The sequence below is a fragment of the Hetaerina americana genome, unplaced genomic scaffold (assembly GCF_022747635.1).
Source record: "Hetaerina americana unplaced genomic scaffold, ioHetAmer1.1.p SCAF_7, whole genome shotgun sequence".
NCBI classification, from domain to species: Eukaryota; Metazoa; Arthropoda; class Insecta; order Odonata; family Calopterygidae; genus Hetaerina; species Hetaerina americana.
The window spans coordinates 46,684,664-46,701,232 of NW_027287316.1; the positions used below are offsets into that span (position 1 = coordinate 46,684,664).

General features: G+C 36.3%; 1 protein-coding gene across 4 annotated transcripts; it reads right to left on the reverse strand.

The window, feature by feature from the left end:
* Positions 1-33: 33 nt before the first annotated feature.
* On the reverse strand, positions 34-16,502 carry Art7 (arginine methyltransferase 7). 4 transcript variants are annotated; one of them, XM_071595815.1, is made up of 11 exons: positions 16,187-16,501; positions 15,949-16,097; positions 15,720-15,869; positions 15,406-15,627; positions 14,976-15,211; positions 13,033-13,244; positions 11,031-11,178; positions 8,740-9,124; positions 7,642-7,878; positions 7,249-7,406; positions 34-623 (listed from the first exon to the last, which is right to left on the reverse strand). In XM_071595815.1, exons 2-11 carry the CDS (start codon positions 16,072-16,074, stop codon positions 377-379), a joined length of 2,121 nt encoding a protein of 706 aa, XP_071451916.1. In that variant the 5' UTR covers positions 16,075-16,097; positions 16,187-16,501; the 3' UTR covers positions 34-376. The 4 variants fall into 4 exon arrangements, with proteins under 4 accessions (XP_071451916.1, XP_071451915.1, XP_071451918.1 ...); XM_071595814.1 differs by having other exon boundaries at positions 15,949-16,111; XM_071595817.1 differs by having other exon boundaries at positions 96-623; positions 15,720-15,863; positions 15,949-16,502.
* Between the last annotated feature and the right edge of the window lie 67 nt (positions 16,503-16,569).

Sequence of the window (16,569 nt, forward strand, 5' to 3'; positions counted from 1 at the left end):
CTGCCGAAATTACATTTCATGAAAAGATGTACAATTGTGATTATTTGTTTTTATGATTGTAATAATAAAAATATATAACGCCTAATAAAATATTGTTTGAATGGAGATCCAAGGTTTAGGGAGTTTTCCTGTGAAAATTTATTGTAAATATGACAGCCATTTTTTGTTAAAATCATTTAATCTTACCTCATAAAAAATATTTTTCTTTGACGTTTAAAAGCTCACCATACAATGCAGATTTCTTCAAAGCATAAACCATGAAGTATACAATTACTATTGAGAGCCATGTAACCACATGTAACAACTTACAACGGAATATTTTTTTCTTCTTAAATCTTAAAACGAAGTAAATAATTATTGATAGTAACTCACTAAATTATGTTGATACTTCAGCTTGAAGGGACAGAGAGAGATCACACTTCCTTGGCATGAATCGTGCCTCAAAATTAATGGGCAATAAAGTAGGTGTAATTAACCTCACTCCTTGTCGTGTATACATGTCCCATGCAATAAATTTACCCAATTCAGGTAATCCAACAGGTCCTGTAGATATTATATTTTCTGAGGTTCCATCAAGGTGCCAGTCCACCCAAACTGCTATGCCATTACACTCTTTGCAATTGCTGAAAGACAAAAAAAATCAAATGTAGTTGTGGTTTAAGGATAATAAAACAGAAGTATTTAGATCTATCATAAGTTCCAACTGTAAAATCTAGAAGGCGCAGCGGTTGGTTATCTCCGGACAAATTTCAATTTGAATTTCCTGCCATATCGTAGTCCCACTGGAGGTCGCTATTGGCAGGCATTTTTGAAAGCTATAGGCATCTAGTAAACAGTCAAACCTCAAAATGAAGCGGTAGGGCGAATCAGATCCTTTTCTGATGAAAAAATATTCACCGTTGATGCAAAGATCAACCTGAGAAATGCTCCCTGGCTCGCCCACGACCAAAAGGATGTCCCGATTGTTGCGCGAACAAAATTTCTGGATAGTGTTTACATCCTAGGTGTAGTGTCCAGTGAGAGTATATCATGTCGCCACATTTCTTTGAAAAGGGATCAACTATCACAAAATATGTCTATCTGCAAATTTTGAAGAATGTTTTGAAACCATGTAACTGTGGCCTCGGGGAGACATTATGTCTTATAACAGGATGGTACACCAGCTCATACAAGTAATTTAGTCCAAAAATGGCCCTGAGATAACATTGACATATTCTGGTCAAAGGAGTTCTGGCCCCCGAATAGCCCGGACTTGAACCCCCTCGACTATTATGTTTGGAGAGTAGTTGAAAGAGTTACCAATAAGACGAGGCACACTAATGTCGCATCTCTACGCACCACTATCGTAGCAGTATTCACAAATATGGATAATGCTGTGATGATGAAAAGAGTGCATGCGATCGATTCAGGACAAAATTGGAGGTGATCATTGCAGCTGAAGGGGTTTACATTGAGTAATGTTACTCTTGACAGACACCACTATTTGCATGCAAAAGGGTTTACATTTTCATTTGTATTTTTTTAAAATAAATTTGCTTTTAAACAAAAGTTTCATTTGTCCAGGTTTAAGCGCTGTGCCCTGTATGTATAATTTCTTGAATTTAACAGTGTACTGCATGAACTTGGCCATGACCAATTCGCTATGTTTTTCTTACTCTAGCATTATAATTCGGGTAATTTTCAACTTGCACAGTGGGCATTGGAGCCCATTAATTATGCAATTCGGGGATCGCCTGTACTGACTTGCCCATCTGATCCACAACCATGCAAAAGTTATACCACCAGTTAAAAAAGAATAAATGACGAGCTTTTGTAAAAATTTGGTTTTCACAAAGTGTATAGTAAGTGTGAAAATGCCAAACTGAATGGCTTTTAAATGTTTAATAGTTATTGAACATACAAGAATTTAATGTTGGATACAATATAAGAGGACAAAGAAATCTTATCATCAAAAGTATTTCACCTCACATAGCCTAATCATGTTAAGTTATTACAATAGACGATTGCAGACCAAGCGAACATTGCAGGCGTAAGGGCCTCTTAGTGCTGCGATAATTCAACTTCACATAAGCTACTTCAGAGCAGATGTATGCTCCTTTGTAATGATTATATGGAATATGAAACATTAAAAAAAATGAAAATTTCATCCAACGTACAAAAACTTGTTTTTCATACCAAACCTCTTCATACGTATCAAAATAGCATGTTTTATTCTATTTTCATGTGGCCTTAGGTTGTTTGCTGATTTATTTCAGAAAATTAAGTAATAATAAACATGTCTACAAAAAGAAAATGTGAAAAGTGACACATGAAATGTCATCCATTTAGAAATCCCAAAGCCTAAATCAGAGTGAACACAAAGGCTAATGATGAATTGATAGTAGTCATTTTATTGACAATTAATAGGTGAAAGGCTTCCCTCGAAGAGTTTCAAGGTAATGTTAACCTAATCTTTATAATAGAATTTTTCAAGATGGCGACTTCCGATAATAAGTGTGATATTTGCTCCAAAAATATTCCCGAAAACCAGCTATATTTGGAATGTGGTTTTGGCTGTAAGTCATTTTTCCATTACGGATGTGTTGGTCTTACGGAATCAGTGGCGAATTCCATAGCCAACAACTCGCAATTACTCTATCGATGTGAAAAGTGTTTGTTTGGTCCATGTGACACAATTAAAAAAATTGAGTGTAAACAAGACGAAGTCCTACATATTGTGACAGATCTACAGGTCAAGCTCAAGGACTGTTTGAAATTAATAAATGACCAGTCAAAGGAAATCGCCATTCTAAAAACGAGTCCACTGAAAACGCATGAGAAACCGAGGGAAATACCGGGTGACGTCAAGATATCGATCACCAACTCATTGGAAAGTGAGCGATCGCAACTTCCCGTGAAAACTGTGAAAGAGAAGAAAAGTAACATGGAACGGTTTAATTATTCTCAAGTCGGAGCTACTGATAATAATACTAATAATAAAGAGCGTGCTCCTAAGGTGACGCTGCCGTACTCTTCCGTTGCTCGCAAAGGAAATGTACAGCCACCACCTGTGGAACCGCATACCACTGCATGCAACATGAGGAAAGAAGACGACGAGGGCTACACCATGGTCTCATATAAACGGAAACCTCGGCCAAAGCCAATTGTGGGGACGTCAAACTTGGACAGTGATTTAGTCGGGCTGCCGAAAATGATCCACATACACGCTTGGCGATTCAAAGAAGACACGTCAATCGAAGCAGTTAAAAAGTATGTATCAAGTAAAATACCTGGCAAGTGCTTTGAGATCGAGCAGTTAAAGGTATCTAGAGGCACCTATACCTCTTTTCGTGTATCGGTCGGTGAAGACTTAAAAGATGTCGTGGAAAGTCCCGACTTTTGGCCGAAACATGTTTGTGTCAGTAGGTTTTTTTTTCTGAAGGCCCGCCTGACCTCCGCAAAGGGTTAGTCAAAGTTAGACAGCCATTAACAATCGCGCAAGTAAATATTCAGTGCCTTAGGAACAAAGTAAACCTGCTTGAAGTGGCTATGAACGAGTGTGAACCAGACTTTTTGTGTATTACAGAGCATTGGTTAAAATACGAAGAACTTAAGGTTATTTCACTCTCAAATTACTCCCTAGTGTCGTCATTCTGCCGGGCCACGTATAAAAATGGAGGTGTGGCCATTTTCGTGCATAGCAGAATAAAGGGGACTATTAACTCAGTTCACGTGCCTGTGAAGGAAGAAAAAACCTTTGAATGTGCAGTGTGTTTCCATGAAACTCCAGTGGGATTGCTTGTGCTCATCTCCATCTATAGATCACCAACTGGTGATTTTCATTCATTCATTAAAAAACTGGACCAACTCATTTGCTCCTTATATGCAAGCAACAGGATACTCGTGCTGAACGGCGATCTCAACTGTAATCTCTTAGTTGACTCCCCTCACAGATCAGAATTGTTGAATCTGTTCAAAACTTATGGCATGGAATGTTTTAACAATAATCCTACCAGAGTCACTCCCACATCTGCCACCCTAATTGATTACGCTGTGACCAACTTTAACCATGAAAAAGTAGTCACAACTGTTTGCGACCTAGGTATAACAGACCATTGCATGGTGAAAATAAGTATTGATACTAACCAACCAATGGATAGTCCAAATGATAAAACTTACCCAAGGCGGTCTCTCACTCATGGAAATATGCAGCATTTTCTGCTCCTTCTTCAGTCCCAAAACTGGGACAATGTCTATGACCTTAAGTCAGTAGACGAAGGTTTCAATTACTTTTATTCAATTTTCAAACACAATTTTGAAATGTGTTTCCCAGTAACACATCATAAAATATTTCATAGAACTAAATGTAAGCCATGGCTAACTGATGAGATCCGTTATTACTCAACTATCCTTAAAAAACTTGCTATCTCCAGTAAAAGTTCAAACAATCATGAACAAAGGTTACTCTATAAGGAATTTCAAAAGTATTACCGTAAACTGATTTCTACCACGAAAAGAACCTATAATGATAATATGTTACTTAATTCCAATAACAAGTCCAAAACTGCATGGGAAATAATTAATGACTGTAGAGGTAAGAAAAATCCACAACTCACTCTCCCAAAACTTTGTAACCCTGAAAATAACACTGCCATTAGCTATTCATCTCTAGCTAATAAATTTAACAAATACTACGTATCAGCTCCTTGCCTAACTACTTCTCCAGCCAATGTGCTTTTAGCAAATGCACCATCGTCAATGTTTGCCAAGCCCTGTTCTGAAACCAATCTAAAAACTATTGTCTCCTCACTCAGAAACAAATCCAGTACTGGCCCAGATGAAATTCCTGGTAAAGTTGTTCATCATTGTTTTGAAGCCATAAAAGCACCCCTTTTATTTTTAATTAATGAATCTTTGATACAAGGGATTTTCCCATCCCAATTAAAAGAATCAAAAGTAGTGCCCATTTATAAAAACCATGGCTGTGTAAATGATTTGAATAACTACAGACCAATAGCCGTCCAAAATACATTTGCTAAAATATTCGAAAAAGCCATGTATATGCAAATAGCATCTTATCTCGAAAAAAACTTCCTACTTTCTAATTCTCAGCATGGATTTAGATCGGAAAGGTCTACCACAACTGCCATATGTCAGGCAATCGACAGCATACTTAATTCATTAGATGCTAAACGCAAAACTCTTGGAATGTTTTTTGACTTGTCAAAGGCTTTTGATAATGTAAACCACAATAGACTACTAATTAAACTCAATAGAATAGGAATTAGAGGAAGTCCTTTAAACTAGTTGAAGTCCTTTATTCATAATCGCACTCAAAAAGTAGTGTTATCAGTTGATGGGTCAAAATATTCATCCGAAGCATACCAAGTTAACAAAGGTGTTCCACAAGGCTCAACCCTTGGGCCACTCCTCTTTCTGATTTACATCAATGACCTACCTAACTGCTTACCAAATAATGATGGAATAATACCAGTGTTGTACGCTGACGACACTAATATAATAATATCAACACAAACATATCCCAGCCTTGTGGAAAAAGCTAAGTCTGTCACACTTGCTATAAACAAGTGGTGTACAGACAACCTTCTAGACTTAAATGTAAATAAAAGTAAAATAGTAAACTTTACACACAATAAGAACATATCAGATGATCTGCTGGTAAAAATCAATGACCTATCAATTGAGCGTGTGACAGAATGCAAATTTCTAGGTATTTCTCTATGTGCAAATATTTCTTGGGATACTCATGTAAAAGCCCTCCAACACAAGCTCAGTTCAACTTGCTACTTATTAAGACACCTGTATGAAACTACAAGTAAAACTGTACTACTCAATTTGTACTATGGGGAAATTTACTCAAATATAACCTACAGTATAATATTATGGGGATCAGCTGCTATTTCTCAAACCATCTTTAAAATGCAAAAGAAAGCTATTAGAATCATCGCCAGGAAACCTTACAATGCTCCATCAAGGCCTATTTTCCATGAATTAAATTTGCTACCACTCCCATGCATCTACATTATGTTTTTAATTCTATATATAAAAAATAACATCGGCAACTATTCTCTTAACTCTGCCTATCATCATCATTACACCAGAGGCAGGAATGACTTCCATTATGGGAATATAAGAACTAAAGCATTGAAATTAGGACCCAATGAAATGGGCATCAGATTATTTAACAAACTACCCAAAAGTATCAAGGATACACAGGGAACTGCCGTATTCAGGCATAAACTAAAAAGATATCTACAACGCAATATGTTTTACTCGGTTGATGAATATCTCAACAATATTCCCGACCAGTAAGTTCATACTTTTAGTTTCTAGCAATGGTAATGGTCTGATTCATGTTTGTGATCAATGATTTTTCTGAATTTGATATTGTATGTGCATGTTACAGCCGATGTTCATGGGTTTGTACCAAACACTTATGTAACTATGAGCATCTATTCTTTTATGTATCTTAACTGAGCCTGTGTCTTTGCTCCTCATTGACGTGCCTTATATCATGTACATACTTCACCCACCTGGTATTTTTGTATTGTGATCTCTGGGCAAATAAAAGGTAATAATAATAATAATATATGAATGGAATAATTAAGATTTGATGTTCATTCTGAAACAGATTTAGTGGTTTTCAACTCTGGAGGCATCCTTCACAGAGTGAGCAGTAGAATTGCACAACTTAATTTACAACATTGATGTTCCAATGTAAATGACTATGTAACATTAGGGGGAGCATGGTTATATGTAATATTATTAAACACTCTAGTACCAACTGATTATAGCTAAGTTTTGAGAATGATCTTCACACACATTTCATTTCCACATTATGATCAATACCATTGTGAACATATCATCAAATCATATCATGATAGCATTTCACACATTTTATTTGCATTGTTTAGTCCACGAACTCCTTCCAATTCCATAATGAAAATGAGTGTAGAACTGAGGTGACAAGAATTATCTGTACAATTAAAAGGTTTTTGCCCCTCTAATTATATAATTTCAAAAACAGATTAAACAATATATCGAGCCCTAATTCAGCTCTGCCTTTTTTATGCTCCCAGGTCCATATAAATACCATTTAGGCCTTCAACATGTAAAACTCCATGAGAAGGATTAACTCCACCTAAAGCTTAAATACTTTCCTGAATAATCATGGTCTTTCACAGAGATGTATAAAACAATCTGAAAATTATCCACATTAAATATGATATATAAAGGCTCTACACATACCTTTCTACATTAAAAACTCCTCTTGCAACCATGGAATCTTCTGGAACAGTTTTTTGAAAATCAAATTGAAACAATTTGTGAGGCAAACTAACAGCCTTACAAGGATATTCCCAGAGTGGTTGTGGCTCCAGAAGTTCATCTCCAATAGATCTTGATGACTACATGGAAGAAATTGAGAAAAAATAGATGTGAAATTAGATGAAACATGGCTGTTTTTGAATTTTCACACAATTAAAAATTCCTTGGATTTTAAATTAAAGTTTGAATGACTTGGGATTATTAACCACAAAACTTCCTAAAATTTTTCTCTGAAAAAAATTTGCAGATATAATAGCTTATATTTAGAGATCAACCAAGTCACTGACAATATAAACATTCCAGTAATATATTTACCTCAATTAACTGATCAAAATCTTCCACTTTAAACCCCTCCACACAATGCACAGGAGCACGAATCTTCCAGAGATCTTTGAATTGAACAGCCATTGCCCATATAGATGCCCCAACAGGCATTATCAGTGCATCAGGGTGCAATAGGTGTGACAGCTGAGCCTTGCGGTACCAGAAATGTAAGTTGTGCCATGGCAGAAGAGAACTGCAGAAGTGTGGCTCGCCCAATACCATACTAGCCTAAGGAAAATAAAAGTACTCATGAGACATTATTCCAGAGTTCCAAAAAAATATTGGCAATACGTGAAACACAACAAACTAATTAAAAATTATACACACAAGAGATCAACAATCAGACAACATGCGAAGCCATGTAAAATACTTTGCGCTATCTATATGAAAGATTAACTAGGGGATGCAACATCTATTAAAATATAACCAAAGCAAGATACAAGGTTGATTCTTCAAAAATTTTTACAAGCTGAAGTTATTGAAGACAGTATGAACTTCTGTAAAAACAATTTTCTTCCTCATATGTCAGGGATCTACACTAACTACACTGCAAGTCATTACCCAATCACATTCAAATATCATGGTATGTTCTCTGATCATAAAACAAAGCATTTTGAAATTAATATGATATTAAGGGAGGACGGCATGATATAATGAGCATACTCATTCTAAATAATCATCAATACTCTTTATAAATAAAACAGTTTCTGACGTCACTTGGTGGAAATTCTTCATATTGAAATTAAATTTAAAACACTTCGCTTTTCCACATAAAAACTTTTATTTACGACCTAGGTTTCGTTATGGTATAACATCATCAGACCTGGTGATAAGGTCTGATGATGTTATACCATAACGAAACCTAGGTCGTAAATAAAAGTTTTTTACGTGGAAAAGCGAAGCGTTTTAAATTTAATTTCAATCAATACTCTTTGTTAGCCTTGATGTCCCAATACATGACACCACACAAAAGATGTGTATCTGCATATGGCATTAACACACATTACAATGAAACCATGGGGAATGATTCCATTATGAGTTTATTCAGACATAATGGTCAGTTACATAATTTAATATAAAATCTCTTACCTTCACTCCACCTAAATCATCCACATTACCAACTTCTTCCAAAATTTTTACGGAATCACCAAGTTGATTGGTAAGGACAAACGTGTCCCAAATCTTCTTGGATCTAGAGTTTCTATCCTCACACACAACCTTACATTTCCGTCCACCAAAAGCTTTTTCAGCCATCCTAGCTGTTAAAAGCCCTAACAATGACCCTTCACTCAAACAAAGAATTGCTGTAATGTCACTTTCACCACTGCCAGTTGAAGGAAGCTTTGAGAGATGTTGGCTAATTGCAGAGGCATATTTTGTCCTTCTGTTTTCATCATTAAGAGCTCCAATCCGAGTTCTACTGAAAGAAGCATGTAGCCCACAGGTGCAAATGGGATGCAGCTGCTTTTCACTACTAAAAAGAAAACAAACACCATCATTAATTCACAAATGAAACATGTCATAGTGATGGAAATGTGAACTACTTTAACTTATAATCTCAGTCTTGCCAGAAAAATATTCAGGCTACAAAATGAATACATTTTAAGAATACGAGTTAGTTATGCAATTTACATACATTATACATAGTAAGAACACCTGAGGGAGACTATCCATATGGCACATAAGTTGAATTTGCAAGGAATGAAAATGATATTGACCAAAACATGCAGAAGCATTAAAAATGCAAGAACTAGTGAGTGGCAAATAGGATCATTTGCACTGCCTCAATGCAACAGACATAACAGTGATGGGCTCCTGAATAGTAAAAATATTGAAACTTGCTTTATGGTATCAAAATTAAATTGGATCGAAAAGAATTTATTTTTTTCAAAAATATTTCGAATTTAAGGAAAATAATAATAAGTTATTTGTCCAGGGACCAGATAGTATAAAAGAAAAACTGCACGTTTGGCATAGGACATGTCAAATGGGAATGAACAACATTAGCAACAAGAAAGGTATTCACTGGTGCTATAGAATATTCCTGAAAAGGGGAAGACTTAGGGACCATCACACAAGACATTGGCTTTCTGCAATAAAATCTTCTTGTGCAGTTTAAACATGGAAACGAATTGAGGGGAAAAACCCCAAAACAATATATTAGGTACAATATGAGAGTAAAAAGGACCATAATAGTTTAAGAGGAAAATGTTACCAGAACCAGTGAAATGAATAATGCAAATTAGAAAACATATCGAGCTAAGTCTCTTTAGAAGACTGTCAGCATGGCTTTCAACACGGCCAAGTTTCCAGTAATCTTTGTCTATTTGCCGACCATGCAGTGATACATAGGCACATAGCCAGTCATGCCTTCTTCTCAAACTTGGAGGATATTACTTCACATATACACTCTCGAATCAGCAAAAAAATATCTGGATTCTAACCAACCACAGTAATCTACCCAAATAAGGAGTAGTCTGTAATATTTCACATCAATTCACCAAAACATACACCTTAGATTTCCGAGAAACTTTTGACCCTAGCCAATAAGTAGCACCCGCTTATTAAATTATGTATACTCTAAATAAAATTTTTCCTCTCTAAGGAGTTTAGAGATGAACGGGATCCAAATTACTACAGCATTAGTTTTCTGGTGCAATTTTTTTACTTATTTGTTACTAAAAATTTAATGATTTGTACTCATATCAGCTAACAGGTTAACATAAGCTTGTATTAAATTCTTTCTGCAACCATTTTAGCATCTCTCAAATGGGCAAATTAAATTCAGCACTCAATGATAGGTAGGAAAATTCTTTTCCTCCAGGGAAATTCCTTTCTTATCAAAACGCTTCAACTGGACCAATTGACTAATCAATTTTATAAGTTACTTGGGGAAATAAATACAGAAATATTATTTTAAAAACTGAACATAAGTACATTATGCATATGAATGGGATACTAAGAGGATATTTATAAGTAGAAAATCAGTTACTCCAATATACACACACATTAACAATGCAAATGAGTTTGTTCTAGATATGATTTCTTAAACATATTAATCTCCTGAATTTCAACATTTTAATCCAAAATAATCCAATTTTTAGGCAATGTCAGTAGTTTCCATTATTAGCAAATTAAAATGGAATACTCATTATTATAAGCAGTATTTGACTGAGTCACAGCCGGTTTTTGATGGACCAATAGACATAACACATTACTGCACTGCAAGCCCTAACTTTCAAGACACAAATTATCCTTAGACCCCATTCTAAAAATAACAATAACTCATTCTTTAGCTCCGCATACTTTCTGTCTTCCTTAATTCCAACCAAAATGGCTAATTGGAAATTACAAGAAAATACTTCAGTGAAGTTATTTACCTTGCAGGGCTTTTGTCTTTAATGAGTTCAAACCAGAGGGAATACTCATCATGATTTGCCTTGAGAGTAACAGTCTCTCCTTTGTGAAGTGTGACTTCAGAAGGAAAATAATAGATGGCTTGCATCCAATGATCACGCCATGGCAAATCTGAAAAAAATGCAATATCAACAATATTTCCATAAAAACCACCGGCGCCTTGGTCACCTTCCATAAAAACTGCTACTATAGAAGATTTACACGAAGATAATTCAGCAATCATTGAAAGAAAGGCAATGAAATGCATTTCTATGATAAATTTAGGAAATCATCCAATATGAATAATTATAAATCTAAAATACATGCACTTTATTTGGAATTATAAGATTGAACAATTAAGAACCTTCATTTGTAAAGTTCTGAGCACACACATTATTGCAAACGAGCACTTTTGTTTATTTCACTACAAAAGCCCCGGCCTTCTTTCATGAAAAACTGGAAATATTTTGAATTACTACCTTGATCAAAAAGTTCCCGGAATAACCACCGTGTGGCGCTCCCATCGTTCCGATTTGAGTTCTGTTTTTTTTGTTAAATTGGTACATCTGTTGTTGATATTCCCTTTAAATCTTAGTATCATAACTTGACATTTGCAAAAGTTACGTAGCCAAGAGTACACCTATCTCTGTGTGTGTTGGCGATTTTTTACAATTGCAGAAATGGATTTAAATTTGCAACAATGAACTTGTATTAAATTTTGCGTAAAAAACGGATTTAGTGGCGCACGGACGTTGGAAATGTTGGAAAAGTGTTTCGGCAACGATTCTCTAAAAAAACGGTCGTTTACCAGTGGCACGAGTGGTTCAGAAGTGGTCGTGAGTCAATCGAAGATGATGAACGCAGTGGCAGACCATCGACATCGAAAGTCGGTGAAAAAATTGATAAAGTAAAAGAAATGTTGGTCAATAACCGCAAATTAACCATCAGAGGAATAGCGGAGGACTTGAACATTGCCTATGGATCCGCCCAAGACATTGTGGTTAATGATTTGGGTTTCCGTCGTGTAGCAGCAAAGTTGGTGCCAAAAGACCTCAATTTCATGCAAAAAAGAGACCGTGTTGACGTCGCAAAAGACATGATTTGCGAGGCTGAATCCGATCCCACATTCATCAAAAGGATCATTACTGGAGACGAGACGTGGGTTTATGAGTACGACACGCAATCCAGACATCAGGCAAGTGAATGGCGTTCACCAAATGAGCCGAGACCAAAAAAACCACGTCGTTTTCAGTCAAAAAAGAAGGCAATGCTGACGGTTTTCATGGATTACAACGGTGTAGTGCATCATGAATTTTTGCCAGAAGGCCAGACAGTAAACAAAGAGTATTATTTGGGCGTTATGAGACGTTTGCGTGAAGCAATTCGCCGAAAGAGACCAGAAATGTGGGCAGAAAACTCGTGGATTTTGCACCATGATAACGCACCGTCGCACAGTGCTATCATTATTTGTAATTTTTTGACGAAAAATGCAACAAATACCATCCAACAGCCACCGAATTCACCTGATTTGGCTCCCTGTGACTTCTTTCTGTTCAATCGAGTTAAAAAACCATTACGGGGAACGCGTTTTAGCAGCCGAGAGGAAGTAATGGAAAAATCGCAGGAAGCACTGATGGACATACCGAAAACCGAATATAAAAAATGTTTCGAGGATTGGATCAAGCGCTGGCATAAGTGTGTTGCAGTCGATGGGGATTACTTTGAAGGGGACAATATAGATTTAAATGAATAAACTTGTATTTTTAATTTTCTGAATAAATTCCGGGAAATTTTTGATCAAGGTAGTATATGCAACTGAAAGACATTCAGGTAAGGAAACTTTTCAATTTTCTCAAGGCAATTTTTGTAAATTAATTGGACTTTACTGGAATGCCATACTGAAAATAAAATTTCCAGACTATTCCAGGTCTTCCCAGTTTTCCAGATACATATGAGGAAATTCTGTAACTTATACAAATATCTTACCACATTCTTGCGGCATCTGCTTATTTTTATCCCGCTGATAGGAAGGATGTGACCAATAGGGAGCACAGCTTAAAATTACTTCCCCTTCTTCATCCATTTCCAGATCCCACCACATAAAAACAGCTTGTGCTTCCCCAGAAGCATCAGCCTTTACTTCAATAGACTTGGAGAAATCATAAGGAATTTGACCTGATTTTCCAGACCAATCAAACCTAAATTAATACAGAAATATTTTTGACAATCAACACAGATGCACACACATAGTTATATACATGAAAAAAGTCCAAAAATATGAATATAAGTACATTCACCGGGGCAGCAATGGCATGAAGCACTAATAAACAAAAAAGGGACATGGTTCCATTTTTTAGAAAAATTTTGTGGCACACTCCCTTTTCAATGGAAGGAAGATGACTGAGAGAATAGATAATGCAGGATGGGAGGGGGGGCAGGAGAGGAGGAAGGGGAGCGAAGAGGGTGGCTTAGGGGCGTGAGCTGTAAGAGTGATGGTCAAGATGGAGGGCACCCCTGAGACAGCACAGTTTAAGCCCAGATTCAAACGTGTTCCTAGGGGCCAAATTTACACTGCCTCAAGGATTTTGAGCTTTAATGGTGGCTCTGAGGGGAGCAGGGGGTGTGGGCAATAATTGAAACATACTAATAGTCATTATGGGAAACATTGTGGAGGGAGGCATCCTTGGGAACAGGTAAAGAGGCTGTCGTTGTGCAAGAGGTAAGGTAATTTTTGCTGTGGATGTTGTGGGGGTGGTTCATTGTCCAGCATTGGAGGGGCAGAGCTTGCAGTTAAATTGGCATATTATGGGATGTGCATGAGGGAGTAGCAAGGGATTGGAGAGAATTGGTCAGTTGTGAAGGGAGGCAAGGAATTGTGAATATAGCACTCATTTTGGAAAATATTGGAACATTGGTGGGTCATTTTTCGCGGTTTCTGAGGTAAAGATAGTGGAGGTTAAGCAGAGAAAAGAGAAAGCATTTTTATTATCAAGTGTTCTAAATTAACATAATGGTTAAGGTAGGTTTTGGATGGACAAAACTACCAAGTAAGTAATTTGTTTCTCCTAACAAGAAGAAGGTTAAAACACTATTGGGAAGTACGATGGGAAAATCTGTGTCAACAGTTACAGATAAGTTGGGTAAAATACTACTTGAAACAGAAAAGATTCAAGTGAGCTGGAAGGAATACATAGAAAAACTGTATGGTAAAGACATTTGGCTAGCAAGGTTAGACATAGAAATAGAATATGACATAGATGAGGATACTTAGGTCCCGGCATTCTTGAGGGTAAGACAGAAGGACAATACGGGAACTAAAATCAAATAAGGTCATGCGTGCAGATAACATTCTCCTGGAATCACTTAAGGGGTTTGGAAATCATTTTAATTTAATGACTAGTTTCTAATTAGTTTAGTAGTGGGAGGAACTTGGCTTGAAGATTCGGTCAGGTCAGTGTTAGTTCCCATACGAAAAAAGGGAAAGGCATGTAGAGGAACACATTTAATGTACAAAAAACAAGGGATGTAAAATTCTGAGAGAAAAAAAAGGAACAAAAGTTGCCAATTCTAGGAGCATTCTCTGCAAACACACGAGATAACTATGAAAAAGTAAACTAAGATTGCAGCCATGAAAACCTATTTCTGCAAGTAACTTAAAATGAGGATATCAAACAAAAGACGTGACAGACTCTGAGATTAGTAAACACAGCTGTTTCCTCAAAAGGACACTATTCATCACAAAACTAATTCTTGGAACGAAAATTTCAGAAAAATAATAAAGATGAGAAAATAATAACCATTGGGAAGTCTAAAATAAGCACTTTTTCATTACACTATAAGTCAATATCTGGACTTGGGTATCTATGTTCCAGTAACTTATCATTTAAAATTATAAAGGCAACATAGCACTATCAATTTGCTTCTCAGACCTCAGGACTGGCGTTGGTGGTATGATGCTTAGAAAATTTAATTCTCCAAGTTGGCTCAGCTGGATGTCATGAACAGCAGGCGCACCTGGGCAAGAGATAGTTTCTGGTGGAGGAGAAACTAAAACTTTCTGACCTTTGACACCCCATGAAGAGGGTTGATTCCAGGCTAAGGCCAAAGGACTCTCTACTACCTGTGCATATATAGTTGCTCTGGATGGGATGACAATACAGTCTTCCTACAAGAATATGGAATTTAGAACCATTATATTATAGAGACTTTCCATCACCAAATAACTTTATTTTTAAACAATCCTTTCATTCGCAAAAACAAATTTTAAATACTAGACGAGCGGAAGCACATATATATTGTTTCAAAAATGATTAGATAACTTGATAAATAAAAACCAACTAAGCTACAGCAACAACCTACCTCCAGCAACTCCTTGTGGGCATGGTTGAAAGTATTAATTGCACCCTCTCCAATTAATTCTGTATCAAATACTTCTGTCACCAATATGTTGGCTCGGTGCTTCATATCTCCATCTTTTCCAACAATTATTTCAGTTGATCTCTTAGGAATTATTTGTATTTTCCCAGCCATCTCATTGCCATTTATTATTCTCCTGGCACACTTTGCCATTGGTGGAAATGCCTAAAACATTATTAATTCAATCAAAACTACAGATTTGGGGCTAATAATGAAAGGGAACAAAATCTCCCCTCCTACGATACACAGAGACATACCTCACATGCAACCACAGAGTCAGCTCCACAGTTGGCTGCCATCATTGCTAAGAGACCTGTTCCGGTCCCGATATCAAGAACATGAGCAGACTTCCCCAATTCATGCATTTTCTGCACAGCAGCTTTAACAGCGACGTGATATTTCTGATTCTAGTAATTTAAAGTGCGTTTGGAACTTAAAAATCAAAACAGTAATGTTGCATTAACAATATATTGTAACATTTCATACCCTTTCGCTATCATGGAGCATGTCAGCATAACCTGACCTAGCGACTTCTTGATGATAATCATAATCTTCATCGATTAACTCCCATTCCATTTTGCCAAGAACTGGATTATATTTCATTTTAAACATGTGCCGCGCATACGACTTAAAAGCTGTTGGTAACAACCTATTTAATATCGCGGCCAGGTTTTACAAATATCCAATGCCAAAATGTATCTGAAATATAAACTGAAGCACTTACTATTCCGCTCTTTGTGTTTTTATATATGTTGACAAAATCACACTCGGAAAATGTCAACTCAACACCTGCATACAACAAGCTTGTCTTTACAGAAAAGAACAGTGTCAGAATTTTTCACTGACGTTTAGTCATGAACACGGGGAAAATTAGAGAAACATTTTCGTAGCCACCGGTTGTGTCTGACATGCCGATGCCCCCATGCCGGATACCCGAACTCGCCGCAAATTAACAAATACAAAAAAAATTCAAACATCATTTATGGCTATTTTTCCTTCCTTTAAAATATATTAAACAATTTATTTTGCAATAAATTAATTCTTTATTAGTAAATTAGAATAAAACGACACTCATAAAACTGTCAACGATTACCTATTACTTCATGA